A 19,521-nucleotide genomic window follows, 5' to 3' on the forward strand; every position below is an offset into this window, starting at 1 on the left:
AAATTTTTGCAGGCTAAATTATTTCAGAAGCTGGCTACTTTTGAAGAGTCAATTTTTCCTTTACCTTAATTTAAACAGAACATTTCTAACAGTATTTATTTCCATGTTTTTTAAATAAAACATGTATTGGTTTTAAGATGAATATTGTACATCTGCCTCCTTTAATAACATTAAGCTAAAGTATATGTTCCGTTAAGGATTAATATGCATGCATGAAAATGGTACATGTAACTATTTACATCTATCTGTCCACATCATGTGTGGTTCTCGGTTGTTAATGTATGGGAATAGAAATGATCACCCTTTTTTGTGTAATGGTTATATTGAATCCAGTGAGAGCAATTTGATTTTTATTAAGTAAAAAATCTATAACCAAACTGTTCTTTGGCATGTTGGTGAAGGAGAATGGGGTGAAAGGGACCAGGTGGTCTTTTCTAAATAGCAATCATAGAAAAGTGACGTGTATGTGGTATGATTGTTCTTTGGCTAAAGTTCAGGGGCCTTTGCTGAGTTTTCACAGCATAAGTTTCTGTTCTTTTCTGTTCATTTTTTAATATGTGAAAATTCTATGTAAGCAATTATGTAACATGCATTATATATATTGTATAGGAACTCATTTATGTGTGGTTGAATTTCATGTGGACTCTCAAGATCTCTTTTGTTGCTTTATTCTTAATAATTATGTGGTCCTCCATATTAAAGCCTATACACAAGGCATGTAAATAAAGAAAAGCCTTACAACTGGGAAAAAAAAAACAGTTATCCGGAAGTCATAATTTTCAAGGTTCAGCTGTTTCAAATTAATCTGGTTTACTGTATGAAATAACCTTTTACTTAAATGATCTGCCATAGCATAGCACAGTTTTAATTATGAAAGGTAAACAAAAATTACAGGTACAAACCATGTCGTTTAGCTTTCCTTAATTATAAAAGCCCTATGTTAGTTTTGTCGGTGTGCTGTAAAGCCCACCACAAAGTGGGTGGATTAAAGCAACAAACTCATTCTCCCAGTCCTAGTTGAAGGTCCAGAACTGAGGGTTGGTAAGGCCTTGCCCCCTCCCAGTGCTGGGGAAGGGCCCCTCCCACCTTTTAGTACTAGGCATTACCAGCAATCCTGGCATGCCTTGGCTTTCTATTGGATCACCCAAATCTCTGTTGTCACATTTCTCCTGTGTTGTGCCCCCCAAATTTCCCTTCATTAGGAAAGCAGCATCGAGCTAGGTTTACCATAATTCAGTGTGATCTATGCTTGACTACATCCACAAAGCCTCTATTCTCAAAGAATGTCAAGTTTCATGGCTACCAGATGCTAGGACTCCATGTATCTTTCATGGAAGAACCCAACTCTATATCCACTACCAGCCCATACCTTATCTAGGATACTGGCGGTAATTACCACTTTGTTTGAAAATAACTTATTTTCTGAAGTATTTAATAATTGTTTTTTTAAAAACAATATGCTTTTTTCTTATTTTAATGTTATTTTTCACAACTTGTTTATTTAACATTATTAAAACAAGTTAATATTAACTCACTTGTATTAGAATATAATAAAGCTAAGGAATACTTTCCATGCAGCAAAAGATTATCTGTATGCCAGGTACTAGTGCCTCACACCTGTAATCTTAGCTCCTTAAGAGACTGACATCCAGCCTAGGCAGGAAAGTCCATGAGACTTATCTCCAATTGACTTATCTCCAATTAACCACCATAAAGCCAAAGTGAAGCCATGGTTCAAGTAATAGAATGGTAGCCTTGAGCAAAAAGCTTGGAGGCAGTGCCCAGGACTGATAAAATAAAGAATATGCATTTTCTGAAATACTAGGACTCCTTTCATCATTTAATTTATTCCTTCTTTCTCTCACTTCTCTTTATCTTTCTACCCATCCTTCCTTCCCTTATTTCTTCTTTCCACCTTCCTCCCCTCCCTCCCTCCCTTCCTTTCCATTAAGGTTTGAACTCCGGGTTTTTTTTGCTTTCTAGGCATATGCTCTACCACTGATGGAGGCACACTTCCAGCCCTTTTTCCTTTGGTTGTTTTTGAGATTGGGTCTCACTTTTTGCTCAGGGCCAGCCTGGACTATGGTTCTCCTATTTACATTTCTCTCTGTAGCCAAGATGACAAGCATTGCCACCATGACCAACTTTTTCTTTTGAGAGAGATTCTTATGAACATTTTTGCCTGGGCAGGCATGCAGCCATGATCCTCGCAATCTCAGCCTCACAAGTAGCTAGAGTTATAAATGTTTCTTATGGGTGCCCAGCTTCCCCGTTTAATTTCTTTAACAGCTCTCACTGGCCTTTATAAACCAAGCTTATTCCTGAGAAGCAAGTTTCATTCTGATTCCCTAGAGATCAGTGAAAACATTCATAATGAACAAAAAGGCCGGGGAGGGCAATTCTACAGAATTAAGAGGCAAAGGCAGGGGATAGGTGAGAACTTTTCTACAATAGCTCAGCAAAACACTGAGTTGCAAAAATCAGCTCAAAGCAACATATTCCAATAATGGGTTATCTGTCCAGTATCAAAGCTTGGTGTGTTTGTGTTAATACTCACTGTTCCAGATAGACAACAGTATTTGAACAAACCTACTTCTCTTACACATAGTATTAAAATTGATGACAAATAGAAATATTGTCTCCATTAACATTTATTTGTAGCATTGTATTCAGGTGTTTTGAGATTTACATGCGCCACTATTAAGAAGACCAGACCATTTGAATCTTTCAGAAATTAACCTGAAGTTGCAAACATTGTGAAAAGGTTAGCCTGGTGTACAACAACTTCTACCTCTGGCTTACAAAAGGATAAAAACCTCTCTGAGAACAGAAAGTGTTATCTTGCTGTGTACCCCTTGCTTTTCCTGTTTGGCTTTCCTGAGTATTGGACCTGAGAGGAGAATTTGACTGGTTGAAATATTCTGTCACGGGGATTTTCGTCGTGTTTCTTCTTAAAAATAATGGCTGCTTGTGCTCAGCTCCTAAAACAAAAATAAGTCTGAATAAGACCATAATTGGACATTAAATAAATTTGCCTTATTTTAGTAACAAATGATACCGAAAAGGCTATGTGAAATTTAGGTAATCAGAAACACTCAAAATTCGTAAAATAATTATTCTTGTCTTTATTTCTTACTATGGGCTCGTCTTTAATGCATTTTTTGTTCGCTAACATGCAGGTTCTTTCACTTAGAAGCAGACTTGATTTTGGTAAAGGCGATTTACACTTGATGACAAGTACAAGTATAGTGGTTGGGCAAAGAGTTGATCAGTAAGAGAAAGGAGAGAGATGCCGTCAGTTCTGACTGATAAAACCAGCACATAGGCAAAAAGGCTAAAACAAATTATTGTCCTAAAAGACGTTTTCTGAAGCCTGCATAGGTGCTCTCAAATAGAAATATTGGAATAGGATTGCAGAAGATGCTGAAGATCAACAGTGGGGAGAAAAGGAATGTGATTTGGAGGAATACTATACAATTTCCAGGTATGCAGTCAGAGAACAATATATATGGAGCCTACAGGTAAAATCTAAAATTGAATAGAAACTATCACTATCATAGTGTTATAGTCCTGAGATAAGGAGTATGGCAGAGGAGGCAATAAACTATCCTTGAAGTCAGAGAAAAGCTGTGCTTTCAAACTTCTCTACTGCACTTACTAATGGCTGTTAGCTGCTTTTTGTTTAGTTTTAGTTTGATATCCTGCAGTGGAAACTGCTCAGGCCCAGAGTGAGCCCACGGAGCTCTGATGACCATATAATAGCTAGTGTAAAGGCAACCTGGAGAAACAGGACTGAGCTTTATTTGAGGCTTGTAGACACACTTGTTGCCCTTTCATCATTATTGCTGTGTTTGTTTTAAAACTAGACGCTAGGATTCTTCACTTATGCCATTTGGAACCAATGGAGTACCTTCCACCTCTGTTGACTCTGATCTAAACTGTAGGCCTTTCGTGGGGGGGCACACAAGGCAGTTTTCTATTTCAGCTGTCTCCCAGGGCACCTGCTTATAGCAGACTGCCATTTTACTCTTCTCTCAGATCAATTTTGTTTCCAGGGAAATCATGCAACTCGGGACCATTAAGCTGTGAAGGACCAAATTTCTTCAACCATTCCCCTTTGGAAGGCCAGTGCAGAGGTTTCCTTTCCATTGACTTTGTGTATCTATCCTGTAGTTCCCACTGTCCTCCTGTCTTGCTTCTCCAAGAGTCTTTTGTCTGTGTTGAGGTACCTTACCATTCCAAAGAATAGTAAAGTATGTTACATTCATCTCTATGAGAAATTTGTCCATTTCCATCCTTGATTAGCTGAGCGATGAATTGCTATCACATTTTACTGTTTTTCTTCTAAAACCTCAGTTCTTTGCCCTTAAAGAGTTACTTACTGGATTCCTTATACTGACTCAGTAATTATCACAAACTGTACTTAACCTTTCATAACTTCCTTATTTTCTTCAGATCCTTGACTTGACACTCTAAACCAATTGGAGAAAGGAAAATATGAATTTCACAGATAGAAATTAGATTACAAGCTCAGTGTATGTTTATCATAAATATGCTGATTCAACTGTTTCTTAATGCAGTCAGTATTAAGTTTACTTCCTAGTGAGAAGTTCCTTTCTATACTTATCCTTTGAAAAAAATATCTACTAGTTGTATCATATATTGGTCACAGAGATAGAAAAACTAACCCTTACTATCCTACTTTTTGGCTTTATGGAAACACAAATTACAACATGAAATCCTTCTTTGTCTTAATTATTTTTGAAGAGGCATGGTTTTTTAATATTCATTTTCTCTGACATATTTTATCCAACTTTTAATTTTAGATGATACATTTTCTCCCCCAGCTTACAACACATTGTCTTAATGTGATCTTACATGTAAATATACATGCTGCTTCTAGAATTACAATGACATGATTTAAAACATTTTCATTCTGAAATAATTTTCATGTCCCTAATAGTTACGTTCTCTGCTAGAAGCTCTCCCCAAATTAAAGCAATTTACTTTTATCTCTGTTGTTCCAAGGGGGAAAAAAGTCATAGTGTTGTGATATGCACTTAACAAAATATACTTCATGACAACAATGTAGATTCCATTTCCTATATGGTTTCTATTCTAAGTTAAACTAAAACAATGCCTGTATACATTTTTTTTTTCAAATTTCTAGGCATTTACTCTTACTTTGCCCTTAGTGGAAAGAGAACTTTCCTCAAAGGAAGTTATTGAATTTTAAAAAAATTGCTCCTGACAACATGTTCTGAACAGTAGAACTGAGAACAGTGATTATATTTAGGAAAAAGAAAACATATGCATAATAGAATCATTGACTGAGTAGAGTTCAGACTTAAAACCTAGTGTTTTAGGTTTTGTTGTTTTTTTTTTCAATTCCAGTCTTTGTGTACTAGTGGGCTCTAGATGGCAGGTGCATGCAATTACCTAGGTGTTTGATGGCTTTCCTCAACTCCCATGGGTGTTGTAGATTTTGCAGGTGAATTCTGCAGTGATTTGACACTGGCGGTTGCTTTAGCAACTGCAGGTGACTTCTCCCGATCTGCTACTGGTTCTGCTGAGGCACTTCTTCTGTGACCATCAGTCAAGAAGTTTATCTCAGCCAGCTCAGAGTGAACCAAAGCAGACACCCACTCTTTTTCTGATTAGAAAAGAAAAGAAGAGTTGGTGGTTACAATGACCATGTGGGCTGGAACACACAGGATTCGTTTTTTTATCTGGTATGGTTAATATGAAAGGCTGGCAGTCTGGTTTCTGGGTAAGCATTTCTGTGTGAGTACATATTTCTGTAGAAAAGTTGTTTCATTCCAGCCTGCTTTCTGTGAACCTGTGGCACAGCAGTGTTCAGGTCAGGTGAATCACTGAAATACTTGACCTTGAATGCCAGTGAGATCATTTAAAAGTACTGAGTACAAAAGCCAAATATAAAGCTAGTTATACCACATACGGGTATGTGTATAAACTATCCCATTAAAATTGACTTCATTGTTAAATAAATACAGGGAGAAGAGAGGGGGGTCTAAAAAAAGTAGTAGAGGGGATAAATTTGATCAAAGTGCATTTCATATGAGCAAGCATAGAAATACTAATGCAAACCCTTTGTACAATAAATTTATACTAAGATATTAAAAAGAACCCACAGTGACAAATATGTCTAGAAATATCTAGAAATCCCAGCTACTCAGGAGCTTGAGATCTAGAGGATTACAGATAAAAGGTAGCATGAGCAGAAAAGTCTATGAGACTCCATTTTTAATTGACCAGCCAAAAGGCAAATGGCTCAAGTGGTAGAGCACCAGCTGTGAGCAAGCAGGCTGAACTGGAGTCAGCCACCCTGTGTTCAAGCCCTAACAACAAGAGAGAAGGAAGGAGGAAAGAAGGAAGGAGGGAAAGAAGGAAGGAAAGAAAGAAGGAAGGAAGGAAAGAAGGGAGAGAGGGAGGGAGGGTGGGGGGGAGGACCAATGAACTGAAATGGTGTCTATAGTAGTTTGGTGATTATTCCTATTTTTTCTTGTCATTTATTGTTTCCGGTTCACCTGTCCTTTTCTCCCAATAAACTGTGTGTGTGTGTGTGTGTGCGCGCGCGCGCACGCACGTGCACACGTGCACAAACATACACACACGTAATGGGATTTAACTCAGAGCCACACTTACTGACTTGCTCATGGCTGGTGCTCTACTACTGAGCTACACCCCTAATCTGGCTTTCTTCTGGTTACTGTGGAGATGGAATCTTGTCATCTCTTTTTGGGGGTGGGGGGCCTGGGATTTAAACTATAGTCTTCCTAGTATCAGCCTCTTGAGTAGCTAAGATTACAAGGCATGAGCCACAGTGCCTAGGTCCAACAATAAGCATTTCTTTCTTGTGTGGTTTATTGAATGTAATATTCTTACAAAAAGAAAAATATTAAGAAGATTATTTATATATAATATATAGTATAATATTAAAAAGATTAAAGAGATCCTGGGATAAGGTACTATTTCAAAATTCTCCCTATTTTAAAACATTAACCTATTCCTAACACACTGGTACTTATGCTGATTACTGCAAAGATTCTCAGACCAGCATTAATCATCAACAGCATCTGGGAGCCCATTAGGAATGTAAGTTCTCAGAGGGGTTCCCTCAGTGTGATGATCAGTTAGACTGGCGTAAGTTCCACTTATAGTTGCCCTGCTTTAGAATAGTAGTCATTTTTATGGGACCAACAGGGACCCAAAGGAAGCTATGGAATGACTGAGGTGATTTAGTTAAAATTGTAGAGCTGCCAAGATCTGAAACTTGCTGAGTGTTGATGGCTCATTGCCTGTGATCCTAGCTACTCAAAAGGCTGAGAGCTGAGGATCACGGTTGGAAAACATGGGCAGGCAAGTCTATGAGACTCATTTCCAATTAACACTCCCCCTCCCCAAAAAAAAAAAACGCCCGAAGTGGAGTTGCTGTTCAAGTGGTAGAGCACTAGCTTTGAGCACAAAAGCTCAGGGTCAGCACCCAGGCCCTGAGCCCGAGCCCCAGGCCTGGCCCAAAAGGATTCAGGGTTCACAGCAGGCCAGAGGACCTACACAGTGAGACCTCTTGAGTGTGTGCATCGTGAAGTAGATGCACAGACCAGCCGAGTTCAGTTTGAGGCATGTTCTGTTTTGTGTCCTCTGCATGAGGAGCATTTACGTAGATGGATATATACAAGGCTGCAATGATTCTGGTACTGACAGGCAAACTTCCAGTATGGGACTATTCCCATATGGGGACAATAACTTGAGCACAGGACTTGCAAAGGCATATTGTAACTCACCTTTTGTACTTGCATGAAGCAGCCACTCCAGAACTTCTCCTAGAGAGTCAGTATGTAAAATTTCACAGAGCTTTGCCAGGATCTGACAGAGAGCACATGAGGGTTCCATAGTGAGAAAACAATGTTAGAAGATTTCCTTTGTCTTCATCCAGGACCTCACCTCCCCCAAATGGCATTCTAGTCCATCCTCAATGCTCCATTATGTCCACTGGGATTTCACTTTGTGAGCCAGATTTCTAACAGTACACAGTGAAGAGGCAGAAGTATAGTGCAGGTTAGGCAATGCTGTGCTTCTTCTGTGTCTATTAAATCTCAGAATCTTCTGGAACAAATGATTCACTTGTTTTAGGGAAATGGATCTTTTATGGCTGCACTGTGGAGTTGTAATGGGAATCTGCTAATCACAGAACTGGCCCAGAGAACTGGGTATTTTCATTGTACGTTTGTAATGGTTAAATCTCTTTAGTCCTCAGGGTTTTTTTTTAAAAATCTGGAGCTGTGGGCTAAAGTGTGACAGAAGAGCTAAGAATACAATAGAGTTATTCCTTAAAAAAAAAAAAAAAAAGACTGTGAAATAGATGTGGTGGTGCATGCCTGTAATTCTAGCACCTAGAAGAACGGGATAAGAGAATAGTGAGTTCAAGGCCAGTCTGGCCTACAGAAAGAGACTCTGTCTCCAAAAGCATCAACAGTACCCAAGCTATTAAATAAGCACAGGTAAAGAAGTTTCTGGTTTGAGCTCTCATTGTGTCTGTTGTTTGAATGCATAGCTACCCTTTATATCTAGCTACATACTTCTACTTAATTATATTATGCATACTTTGACCTTGAACTAAAACTGAAAAAATAATATTTGTTTTGGATTCCCCATATCATCATAGTTAGCAAAAATTCATAGCAGTCTACCAAGGAGACTTGTAGAACTGAACCTGTTTTCAATCTCAAACAAAGGGTTATCAGCAAAGATTTTGAGGATGCTACCTTTGGTACCTACCATAAACTTTATCCTCCTGTCATTTTTCTCTTGGTAGGACTTTTCTGTGTATACCCAAATCCCTCAGAATAGTTACTGAACATGAATTCTGAGTGGTTTTCCTGAAGTTAGTTAATAAGGGGTCAGAATAAGGGGTCACTGTCAATCTCTAGTTTTATTGGTATAATTCTATAATGACAAGCGAGTGTGCTCTAGGGACAATGCCAATTTTAACAGATACGAGAACTGAGGTTCCAATGACACACGTATTAGAATGCCAGTATATTTTCACAGATCATTAAGGGTTTTAAAAATAGTGTGGTCTATTTACCTTGCATAGTTTTTATCGCTCTGCCTTTTAATTTACTCACTAGCATTTCTGCAGGGTGAAATTTGCTGCTGAGCACTATTATAACTATTCTGTGAATGTTCTGTTTTTCAAATCTAGTATTTCCTTTAGGTCCTCTTTTTTTAACAATTTTATTTGTCTTACGAGATTTCCCATCTGTTTACTCATGCTCATTTTTTAAAGTATTTTTCAGCAGGCTTTCCTGCTAATTTCAACCTGCATGTCATGTCAATGTCTGTTAATGTTAATTCATTTGTTTTCTCCTCTTCTTGGTTAGAGAGTCCTATTTCTTACATGTCTAGTGACTTTTAGGAATGTGCTTTGTTTATGCACATTGTAGAGTGTATGTTTTCCTTTTTTCCTTTATACAGTGTTAAATTCTGGAAAGTGGTTAATATGTTAGCAAGTGAGTTTTATTTGTTTAAAGTTTACCTTAAGTTTTAGGAGCCTGAATTTAGAATAGTACCAACAATAGGGTTTACTAACACTGTTTTTGAGTTGAGTCTTTTCTAGTTTCCTGTTGTGTTAAGCAGGTCTCTTTCCTGGCATGTATGAATTCCAGCACCCCTGAGCTTTGTTGTCATTGTCTTCCACTAACTTTCTCTTGTCAGGTATCAGAATCTCACCTTGTTGACATAAATCTTAATCCTGGGCCTGAGTCTCAATGGGCTCCTACTCAGATCCCTTGAGCTCATTATCCACATCAGTTACTCTTCTTTAGTATCCTTGCAAATTTCAGTCACTTCAGCACCCTCAAACTCTAAACTCTTGACTCTGCATCTAGGAAAGTTACTGTTGTGTGTTTGGGCTCCATTTCCCTGCAATATGATTAGAAGCGCACCCCAGACCTGCATGTGAGTTGAATATGAAAATTACCCCAATTGTTCCTCAGCTCCCAATGATCATGAGTCTCTGTTATCTGCTGCACAATAAAAGTTAATATCTGTTTCCCATTTATATAATCTATTATTTTGTGACGAGAATCACTCATCATTCTTTCTTCCCCCCACCCCCAAATATACCTAGTGATATGCTTATTTATTGTTGCATTCTATGGGGTTTTGTTGGTGTGTTTGTGCTGTCCCCAAGTTATAGCTTTAGTAAACCTTGCCTCTTACTTTTATCTCCTGATCCAGATAGTTTGGTATGCAAACAGTGTTCTCCTTGACGTGAGCTTTGGTTCTCGGAACCTCTGAAAAGCAAGATCCAGCAGTAGAGGATGCCTTTGAAGGTGTCTTTTTGGCCTTAATTTCTGCCTGAATCAAAGATATAATATAATCAGTATGTAGTTTTCAATGTAGCCATTTAATAAGGGAGATCATATAAGCCCATGACCTTGCCACCCTAAATGTACCGGATCTCATCTGATCTCATCCTGGTTATTACCAGGATGAAGAGATCCAGAGAAGAAAAAAAGAAATCATGTAAAGCCCTTGCATTAAACATCAAGATAATAATTTTGAAATATGTAACGTGCAACATTTATTTATATTACAGTTCTAGTCAACAACCAACTCCTAAAATGTAAGATTTGCTGTTGCGTGGGGAAGATTTCTTTCAGATGGCCAGTAAAAGACAATGGAGAGATTTTGTGCTTTTTTTTCTGTAAAGAGAACTGCTGCTTCCTTGCTCCGTGGCAGCTAAGAAAGTTAGGAAGACAAACTAAACTCCCTTAATTAGCTTAGAGAAGGAACTAGAAAAGCTATGTTCTTGTTCTGATGGTAAATGTACTGTTTGCAATTTAAACAACAACAGCAAAGCAGACTGTGGGATCTTTGAATCCAGGAAGAATTATAAAAGCCTTATATCTGTGTCTGTTCCAGACAAGGCTCTTTAATAACCTTTAAATGTGACTGATAAAGACACACATAAGCTAGTGATTTAAGCAGTCAACAGCTTGGGACTATGGTGGCTAGAGTTGATAGAATGTTTGACTGTTGATATTTCTTAAAAATAGAGTAGGATTGTATTAAGAAGCATTCTGATTTTTAAAGGTTATTATGCTGATTTATGCAAATGATAGTAGTATATGATTTTTAAAGTTTATTATGCTGATTTTTGCAAGGGACAGTAATGTATATTCAGCCTTCTGAGTAGCTCGGATTGCAGGCATGAGTCTTCAGTACCCAGTGGCATGAACTGTTGATACTCAGGGATATGTTTTTAAATAATCCTGCTAAATTGAAGAAATAAACATTTAAAAGGAAACTCACTATACAATTTCGTTTGGATAAATTTTGTTTTTGTCTTTGTTTTTTGCCAGTCCTGGAGCTTGAACTCAGGGACTGGACATTATTCCTGAGCTTCTTTTGCTCAAGGCTAGCACTCTACCAAACTCAGGGCCTGGACATTATTCCTGAGCTTCATTTGCTCAAGGCTAGCACTCTACCATTTGAGCCACGGTACCACCTCTGGCTTTTTTTGTTTATGTGGTACTGCAGAATCAAACCCAGGGCTTCATACATGCTGGGCAAACACTCTACCACTAAGCCACATTCCTAGCTAATCATTAAAGCTATAAAGAAGGGGAACATTTGCCTTTGAGAGGACCAGAGCCAAGAGGAAACTTTTGAAGCTGATTAATGTGTGCTTTTTCTGGCTTTGAGTGTCAGGGTGAGTATGTATTTATCAAAACCCCTTAAATCATGTATTTTGTATCATTTTAATTAATTGTAATAAAGCCATAAAATATTGTGAGATATGGTGACTTTTCAGAAACATATGCAAAAGAGGGGAAACGATAGATGTTGAACTAAATATGTACATGCCATATCTTTACCTTTTTAATTACTAATGGATTCATACTGGAAGTCATGAAGCACTCATTGGTTTTTCTACAAGGCTCTGAAATGAAATTGGAGAGAAAGATGCTTACATTGAACTGAAAAAGAATTTCGATCATGTGATATATGTTCCAGTTGCTGAAACAGTTTAAACTAAGGTCAACTTGGGGATGTGCTTTATTAACAGCACATTTAATTCATTTAATTAAATTTTAAGTACTTATTTTAATCCACCTTCTTTTTTGTTAAACTGATCGAGTGTCAACCTTGAGTGAAAAATCTAAGCAAGAATGTGACTGATGCAAGAAAATGATGCAAATAATAAAAAAGAAAACGCAAAAACAAGAGTCTCATGGGGAATATGTAAACATTCATTTTCCTCTCTGTCAGATGTAGTTCAATTTTAGCTAAACTTTAATCTGATATCTCTTAATTCGTTTTTACATGAATTAGAAACTACTATCATAGCCAATATATCTTGGACACAACAATGACGGTAATAATATTTATTGATATTTAATATATTTAAGGATATTAAATATGTTAAGTATAAATTAATAAATTAAAATTTAATGATATTACCCTACTGAATTATGAGTAGAAGAGTGAAACTTTTCTGTGGAGGATAACATATTACATGCTGAGAAAAATGTCACAGCTATTTAACGATTGCTGCCACTATTTTAGCAATCACATCCATTTTGACCCCTTAGGAACAGAGGAAGTCTAAGGAAATGGACCATCCAGAGAGAAGCACTCACCAGAATGAGGCCGGGGGGGCAGTTTGACACTGTGTGGGGTTGGTGTCATTCTTCGGACAAAACTCTGGGCACTCCTGTTGCTGGAACACTCCCCTGTGGGGCTGGGTGGGTAAATGCATTTGGAGGTCGGTATCTCGTTTTTCTCTAAGTTGTTATTCTGGCCAGTATAGCACAGTGTTCTGAACATGCTCTCGTCATCATTCACAGTACAGATTGGAATGTTATTCAAACCTAGATGGGTTAGGATGAAAAGGATCAAATAGCTAGCTTGTTTTTAGTAGGCTTTCTTGGAATGATCAACAATTTCCCAACCAAATATTGTTAAGTGGCATAAAATGTTGAACTTCAAATTGTGTGAATCAGGACTAAAGTTGGACATTCTTTGGAAAGCAGTGTAGCAGTATATGGACCCTTAAAGTCTTGAGCTGTTTTGTCAGCCTTGAAATCCAGACCCACAGCTTTGATCCTGGTCTGCAAGTCAAACCAAGTAGATGCTCCTGAATCCCAGGTAGACATCTCACTGCTCAAGTCTTGATAGTGACAAATGGACTCCAGGTTTAGATTTTTGAAAACATTTAAAATGCTACCATGTTATAAGATCTTATAAGAGAGGTACCCTGAATCTTTGTTTTTGTGAACAGACAATAAAAGGCTATTTGAGGTAGGATTGGAAAGAAGAAAAACGAAAGAGAAGGAGGAAGGGAGGGAAGGAGACTAGGGAGGAATAGGGGAAGGGAAAGGGATGAAAGGGAAGAGAGGGAGGAAGGGAAGAGAAGAAGGAAGGAAGGAAGGAAGGGCCACTTCCAGTTAATTGAAGATTAAGAGTTTCATGGCCTTTTGTGCTCAGGCAGGATTTGAACCACAATCTTCATGAGCTACCCAGCACCTGGCTACTTTTTTCATTCTTCTTGTTTTCTGTATGTACTTCAGAGCCTTCAGAAATCTACTTTTGAAAACATCACTCTCTATTTCCCTCTAGAACCCAATATAGATAGACATATGCATACTTTTAAATTCTGATCTAAAAGGAGATATTGTCACTTCATGATGCACAAAGTGAAGGAAGGGAAGGAAGCAGAGAGAAGAAGAAAGAAGGAAGATGAGGAGGATAAAATATATGCTCCTTCAGAGGAATTTTATACAGCCATTAGAAAGAATATTATGTCATCTGCAGGGAAATGAATGGACCTAGAACAAATCATTGTTAAATGAGGAAAGTCAAACTCAGAGACACAAACGACTCATGTTTTCTCATATGCAGAAGAAGTTAGATCTAAAATACACCAGGACATGATCAATTATACAGGACTCTAGGCATTCACTCACAGTGAGACCAAAGGAGGATGCTCTGAGGAGAGGAGCACAAAGGTGCAATGCCTATGTGCATCTGATCATACAAAGTAATATTTATAGGAATGAACTCCAGGAAATGGAAACAAAGGTCCTTTCTTTGTTTGTTTGTTTTTTTTTTTTTTTGTCTTTTTTGTTGGTTTATCTGTCCTTGGAAGGGTAAGCCGGGAGGCGCAGAGAAAGGAGAGACAAATAGTGAACAAATACAGCTGTGACACTAGACACCATGTTGAAAATGAACAATGTAACTTGTGGGTGGGGATGGGAGGGGAAAATGGGAGAGAGCAAAGGGAAGGGGCGACATGGTCCCCCCCCCCCAAATATGTACTCATTACCTGAGTTTTGTGACTATAACCCCTCTGTACCATTATAATACCAAAGTTTTAAAAAAAAAAGTTTTTCTGCGGTTGCTACTTGGTCTGAAGCTGCTGGTGTGGCTATGCAGACAGTTCAAACACTGATACACTTAAACCCAGTGGGTCCGTTCTGCCCCCATGGCTCTACCTACTTTGACCCCTCCCCAGGCCCCTGTCCTAATAAGACCTCCATGGGCTAAGGTCTGCAAAGAAAGGGCCTGCAGATCTCCTCTTTAGCTCCTGCTCTGGCTTATGGTCCCAGCAGTAAGGGCTATGCCTTACCAATGATTAAACACTTTGAGGACACTAGTGTGTAACCATCTGGTAGCTCACTGGGGTGGGGGAGAATCGGGGGCCAGGAAGAGGATGAGACACATCCTAGGACCTGAAGCTCCTTACCTTTGATGTGACATACTCTTCTGGGATGGGGAGTGTGCCTGACCAGAAAGCAGTTTTCACTTCTAGGCGAACTGCGGCTGCCTCTGTACTCGAACTGAGGAGCAGACGTGGAGGACTTGAGGTTTGAAGTCATGGCGCGATGGTTCTCCCCCCTCCACTGCTGCCAAGGACGCTCTCAGGATCTAACTGGGCTAACCTCGCTTTCAGATGGGCTCAGGACCTGAAAGCACAACATGGCAAGTGTTCTCAGCTTCTTCTATGGCACTGAGTTGTTTCTCTTGTCAAAGCCACAGGAGGCTATTTTGCTTTCAGACTAAAATTGTGTAAACAGTATAAAAAAACATTCTCCTGTAAAACAAGGTATTTGTAGTCAGGTGACAGTGGCTCATTCACGCCTATAATCCTGACTACGAAAGAGGCTGAGATCTGTGGATCACGGTTCAAAGCCAGCCCATGCAGAAAAAAAGCCATGAAACTCTTTTCTCCAATGAACCAGCAGAAAGTCACAAGTATAGCTCAAATGAGAGAGCACTAGCCTTGAGCAAAAAGTGCAGAAACTGTGCTCAGGCCCTGAGTTCAGGCCCCAGGATTGGCGCATGCACGTGCGCGCGCGCACACACACACACACACACACACACACACACACACACACACACGATACCATAACTTTTATTTTTAATTGCACTTATGGTATTTTGGTGCCTTTTATCAACCAAAAATAAATTTATTATTTTCAATTTTGATATGACAAGTTAACATTATTGCTTTAAAATATAATAACTACAAACATGCTTTACATGAACTTAACTTTCAATGAGGATCTTTCGCATTGTATGTGAAGAAAACCAGCACCAATGCAACACAGTTGTTGACTTGCGTGTTCTTAGGGCCCACAGCACAACCTGCCCCATAATCAGTACTCAAAAGTTACTTACTATTTTCTACAGTATAAATACCTTTCACAAATAGCATCTTTTATTTATAAGATCACCTCCAAATTAGGCTGCTTACTTTTAAAGATAACCCATTTGAAAAACACGGTATTTAGCCAAGCACCAGTTGATCACGTCTTTCATGCTAGCTACTCAGGAGGCTGAGCTCAGAGATTTGCAGCTGGAAGCCATCCCAAGCAGCAATGCCCATGAGACTCTACTCTTCAATTAACTACCCAAAACTCCAGAAGTGGAGTTGTAGTCAAGTGGTAGAGAGCACTAGCCTTAAGCAAAAAACAAAAACAAAAATTAAAAAAACAACCATCAGGGACAACACCCAGGCCCTGAGTTCAAGCTCCAGCACACACACACACACACACACACACACACACACACACACACACACACACACACACACACACACCCCACACACACATACACACTTAGACTTCGACAGAAGAGGAGGAAATTGAATTTACCATACCTAAAGTGTTGGGAAGTTATTTAATGATGAATTTAAACTTGTACCTGAGGACAGTTTGAAAAGCAGATGATTTGGCTGCCAGGAACTCAAATCTGTTGATACTCTTCCAGCCTCATCATGGGGCTAGACTGAGATTTTTGTTCATTAACAATTTGCTGAGAATTTTCAGTTGGCAAAACTAGACTGATGCCGCCACCAAAAGAAACCAGTTAGCTCCCTCCAGATCCTCTGACTCTCCAAGGAGCCTCTATGTCTCCCTGGTTGTTAAGATACACTCACAGCTTAGCAATGCACTAACATTCCTTGGGAAGGTCTGAGTTCTAGAACTTCTGTACCCTCTCTCCTCACAGACCTCTGGTTATTCACAGCTTGACACAATGATGTAGCAGCAAGTGGCCTTGCTCAGTGTGGAACATGTAATGAATAGTAAAGAAAGAAAAGAAAGCGATACAAATCGTATTGACAATTCTTCCCCACTTCTGCTTAACAAACATGTGACTTAAACCAATGTTGCTCAAGGGGAAACTTGTGGGGGAAATGTTGCAAATTACTTTGATGAGCTGATCTTTATGGTTTTTTCTATTTGTTTGTTTTTTTAAGATTGACTCTCATTTCCTGCTCAGAATTGTGCCTAGACCGCAATCCACCTATTTGGGGCTTGCTGTGTTGATAGGTATGCATCACCATATCTGTTTTTCCTCCGTTAAGGACTTTTCTGCCCAGGCTGGTCTAAAACAATAATCCTCCTCATCTTAAGCCTCCCATACCACTGAACCCAGTTATAGGCAGAGAAAGGGGTCTGGTAGACGTGTCTGCCCAGACGGGCCTCAAACTGCAATCCTCCCAACCTCAGCTTCCCAAATAGGATTGCAAGCACAAATCACAAGGGTACGTGGCTCATCATTTTTTCTTTTCAGAATAAACATGCTTCTGAACTTCTAGAAGCACTGTAGGTCATTTTTGTTTTCTTCATACTGCTGGAGGTTGAACACATATAAGGTGTGAGGTGCTGTACTGATACATTGTATAAAATAATTAATATGAAATTATCCCATCTTATCCGGGTAAGCCCTAAATCCAAGGATGAGAATCTTAATAATACACACAGTAGCTCAAGTGGTAGAACACCTGCTTAACAAGTGCAAGGCCCTGAGTTCAAACCTTAGAACCACCAAGAAAAAGGGAGAGAGATACACAGAGAAACAGAGACAAAGCCCAAGCTCTCAGAACTCCAACCTCCCAAAACTTCACATAATCCATTTCAGTTGGCTTAAGCCACTGCATTAAGTTAATTTGTTATAACAGCCATGAGAGACAAAGACATGCCTCTTCTTGAATTTCCCTAAGCTGCTTCGGCATTGGGTTAAAATATTTAAATTTGTGAATGTTTTTACTCCTGAGAGGTGATGGTTTAAGTGCCACATCTGTCACTAGATGGAAGCAGCGTGCTGTAAGACACCTTGGTCCCAGGCTGGGACAGAAGAGGCAGACACTGATGTAGTTGGCCACTTGGTGCTGTCAACTAAGACATTTCAGAAGATAAAAATCCATGAAAGCATATGCCCGGCCCTTTCAGTTAGAGACAGCTGATGACCTGCAACCCTGCCCTGGATTGTGCCACTAGGGGAAGAGATCTTTGAATACAATTTACATGGAGGATCTTCGGTTTTCTCTTTATTTAAGCTTAGCTATAAATACATATATAGTGTGTCTTAGGGTGTCAGAGTGAACGTTTTATATCTACAAAAATGCCTTACAGACTTAGAAGTGCTCCCTTCCATTCTTATAACAGGATAGCAATGTTTAAAAGAGCAATTATCATCCTGGTTCTCCCAAAGGATTACTTAGGGACTTGCTTTCTAGATGACATTCAGGATTTATGGGTAGCTTTGCCCTCGGTGTTAGCTTCATACATCTTTGTGGAGTGAGTGAATGAGTGATCGAGTGGATGAATAAATCAATGAAGCAATACCCTGAACCGGGGTGGGACTGATAAAATGAGGGTAACTTGCCTGAGAGTTAGACTCTTCTAATTGGATAGTGAGGGAGGCGGCCAAGAGCTCAGGCTGTGATTCTGAAGGGGGGTGGGAGCCCCAAAGTCGCAAGTAGGCAGGTCACGATGAGACCTTGGCTCCACTCAGACCTCCCAGCCGACTCTGAGACTAGACCTCAGGCCTTGCCAGTCTATTAGCCTTCTCAGGGTGCAGAGGATCAAGGAGAGGGGAACCTTGTAGTCCCAATGTTACTAGCAGTTGCACAGATGACAATCTCAGATTCCTGGTGTCTCCAGTGAAGAACTGAATGAAAACACATACATGCCTTGGGCAAAGCCAGGAGTTTAACAGTGAGAGCAAAAGAAAGTGCACAGTGAAGAGAAACAAAGGACTCAACTAGGTGACTCAAGAGCAGACACAATGGCTAAACATTTCAGTTTGTACGAGTGTGGGCAGTGGTCATGAGGACAGTGGGCTGATCTTAGGGAAAAGGGGAACTCATGAGATTCCTCTTGAGTTCTGGGAGGGACCACGTAGGTTCAAGGTTGCTATCCCAAGCTAAAGATGGCCTGAAGCACTGTCTCCCCAGGGTGCTACATGATTAATCTCTTTTCTCTGCCCTTCACCTTGTCTCTTACTTGGCATATGAGGGGAAATGACCAGATCTAATATGTGGAACTTCGAGAGTTTGAGCCTGCAGTCTAAAAACTCTGATTTCCTAACAGCATACTGAATCCTTTCGTCGCAGAGATCTTATTCTCAAGAGTTTGGGTCTGACAGTGACTGTTGGGTTGAAGAAGATATCCTGATGGACTGGCAAGTACATGTAAGCAGACATCATGGTACACAGTGTCCGGTGTAAGTCACTAATGATTAGAAGTGTTGGTCTGAAGGCAGGTCTGGGTTCAAGTTCCACTTGTGCCAACCTGTGTAATATTGCAGTAGTTCTTTATCAATGCCTTGATTGAGGCATCTATAACATGAGGATAATAAAAAACACTTTCTAAAGTTATTTAGCTAGCATAAAATTACGTAAGGCATGTAAAGCACTTAGCACTGAATCTGGCACATGATAAAACATTTAGCACACATTAACTAGCATTCATGTAATGATATCTATTAACAGCTTGGATAGGTTTTTTATTTACTTTATTTATTTTGTCTGTCATGGGGCTTGAACTCAGAACCTGGTTGCTCTACCTGAACCTTTTTACTCAAGGCTAGTGTTCTACCACTTTCAGCCACAGCGTCACTTCTGGTTTTCTGAGTGGTTTATTGGAGATAAGAGTCTCACGGACTTTCCTGCCCAGGAAACAACTTCAACTGACCCACGAT

General features: G+C 39.4%; 1 protein-coding gene across 1 annotated transcript; it reads right to left on the bottom strand.

Annotated features, from left to right (window-relative positions):
- Nucleotides 1–2,911: 2,911 nt before the first annotated feature.
- Nucleotides 2,912–14,909, bottom strand: CUNH4orf17 (chromosome unknown C4orf17 homolog). The gene is made up of 7 exons (XM_042701594.1): nucleotides 14,777–14,909; nucleotides 12,672–12,902; nucleotides 11,907–11,971; nucleotides 10,246–10,383; nucleotides 7,806–7,887; nucleotides 5,440–5,653; nucleotides 2,912–2,981 (listed from the first exon to the last, which is right to left on the bottom strand). Exons 1-7 carry the CDS (start codon nucleotides 14,907–14,909, stop codon nucleotides 2,975–2,977), a joined length of 870 nt encoding a protein of 289 aa, XP_042557528.1. The 3' UTR covers nucleotides 2,912–2,974.
- Nucleotides 14,910–19,521: the final 4,612 nt, after the last annotated feature.

The sequence above is a fragment of the Dipodomys spectabilis genome, unplaced genomic scaffold (assembly GCF_019054845.1).
Source record: "Dipodomys spectabilis isolate Male_0828 unplaced genomic scaffold, ASM1905484v1 ptg000297l, whole genome shotgun sequence".
Classification (NCBI taxonomy): Eukaryota; Metazoa; Chordata; class Mammalia; order Rodentia; family Heteromyidae; genus Dipodomys; species Dipodomys spectabilis.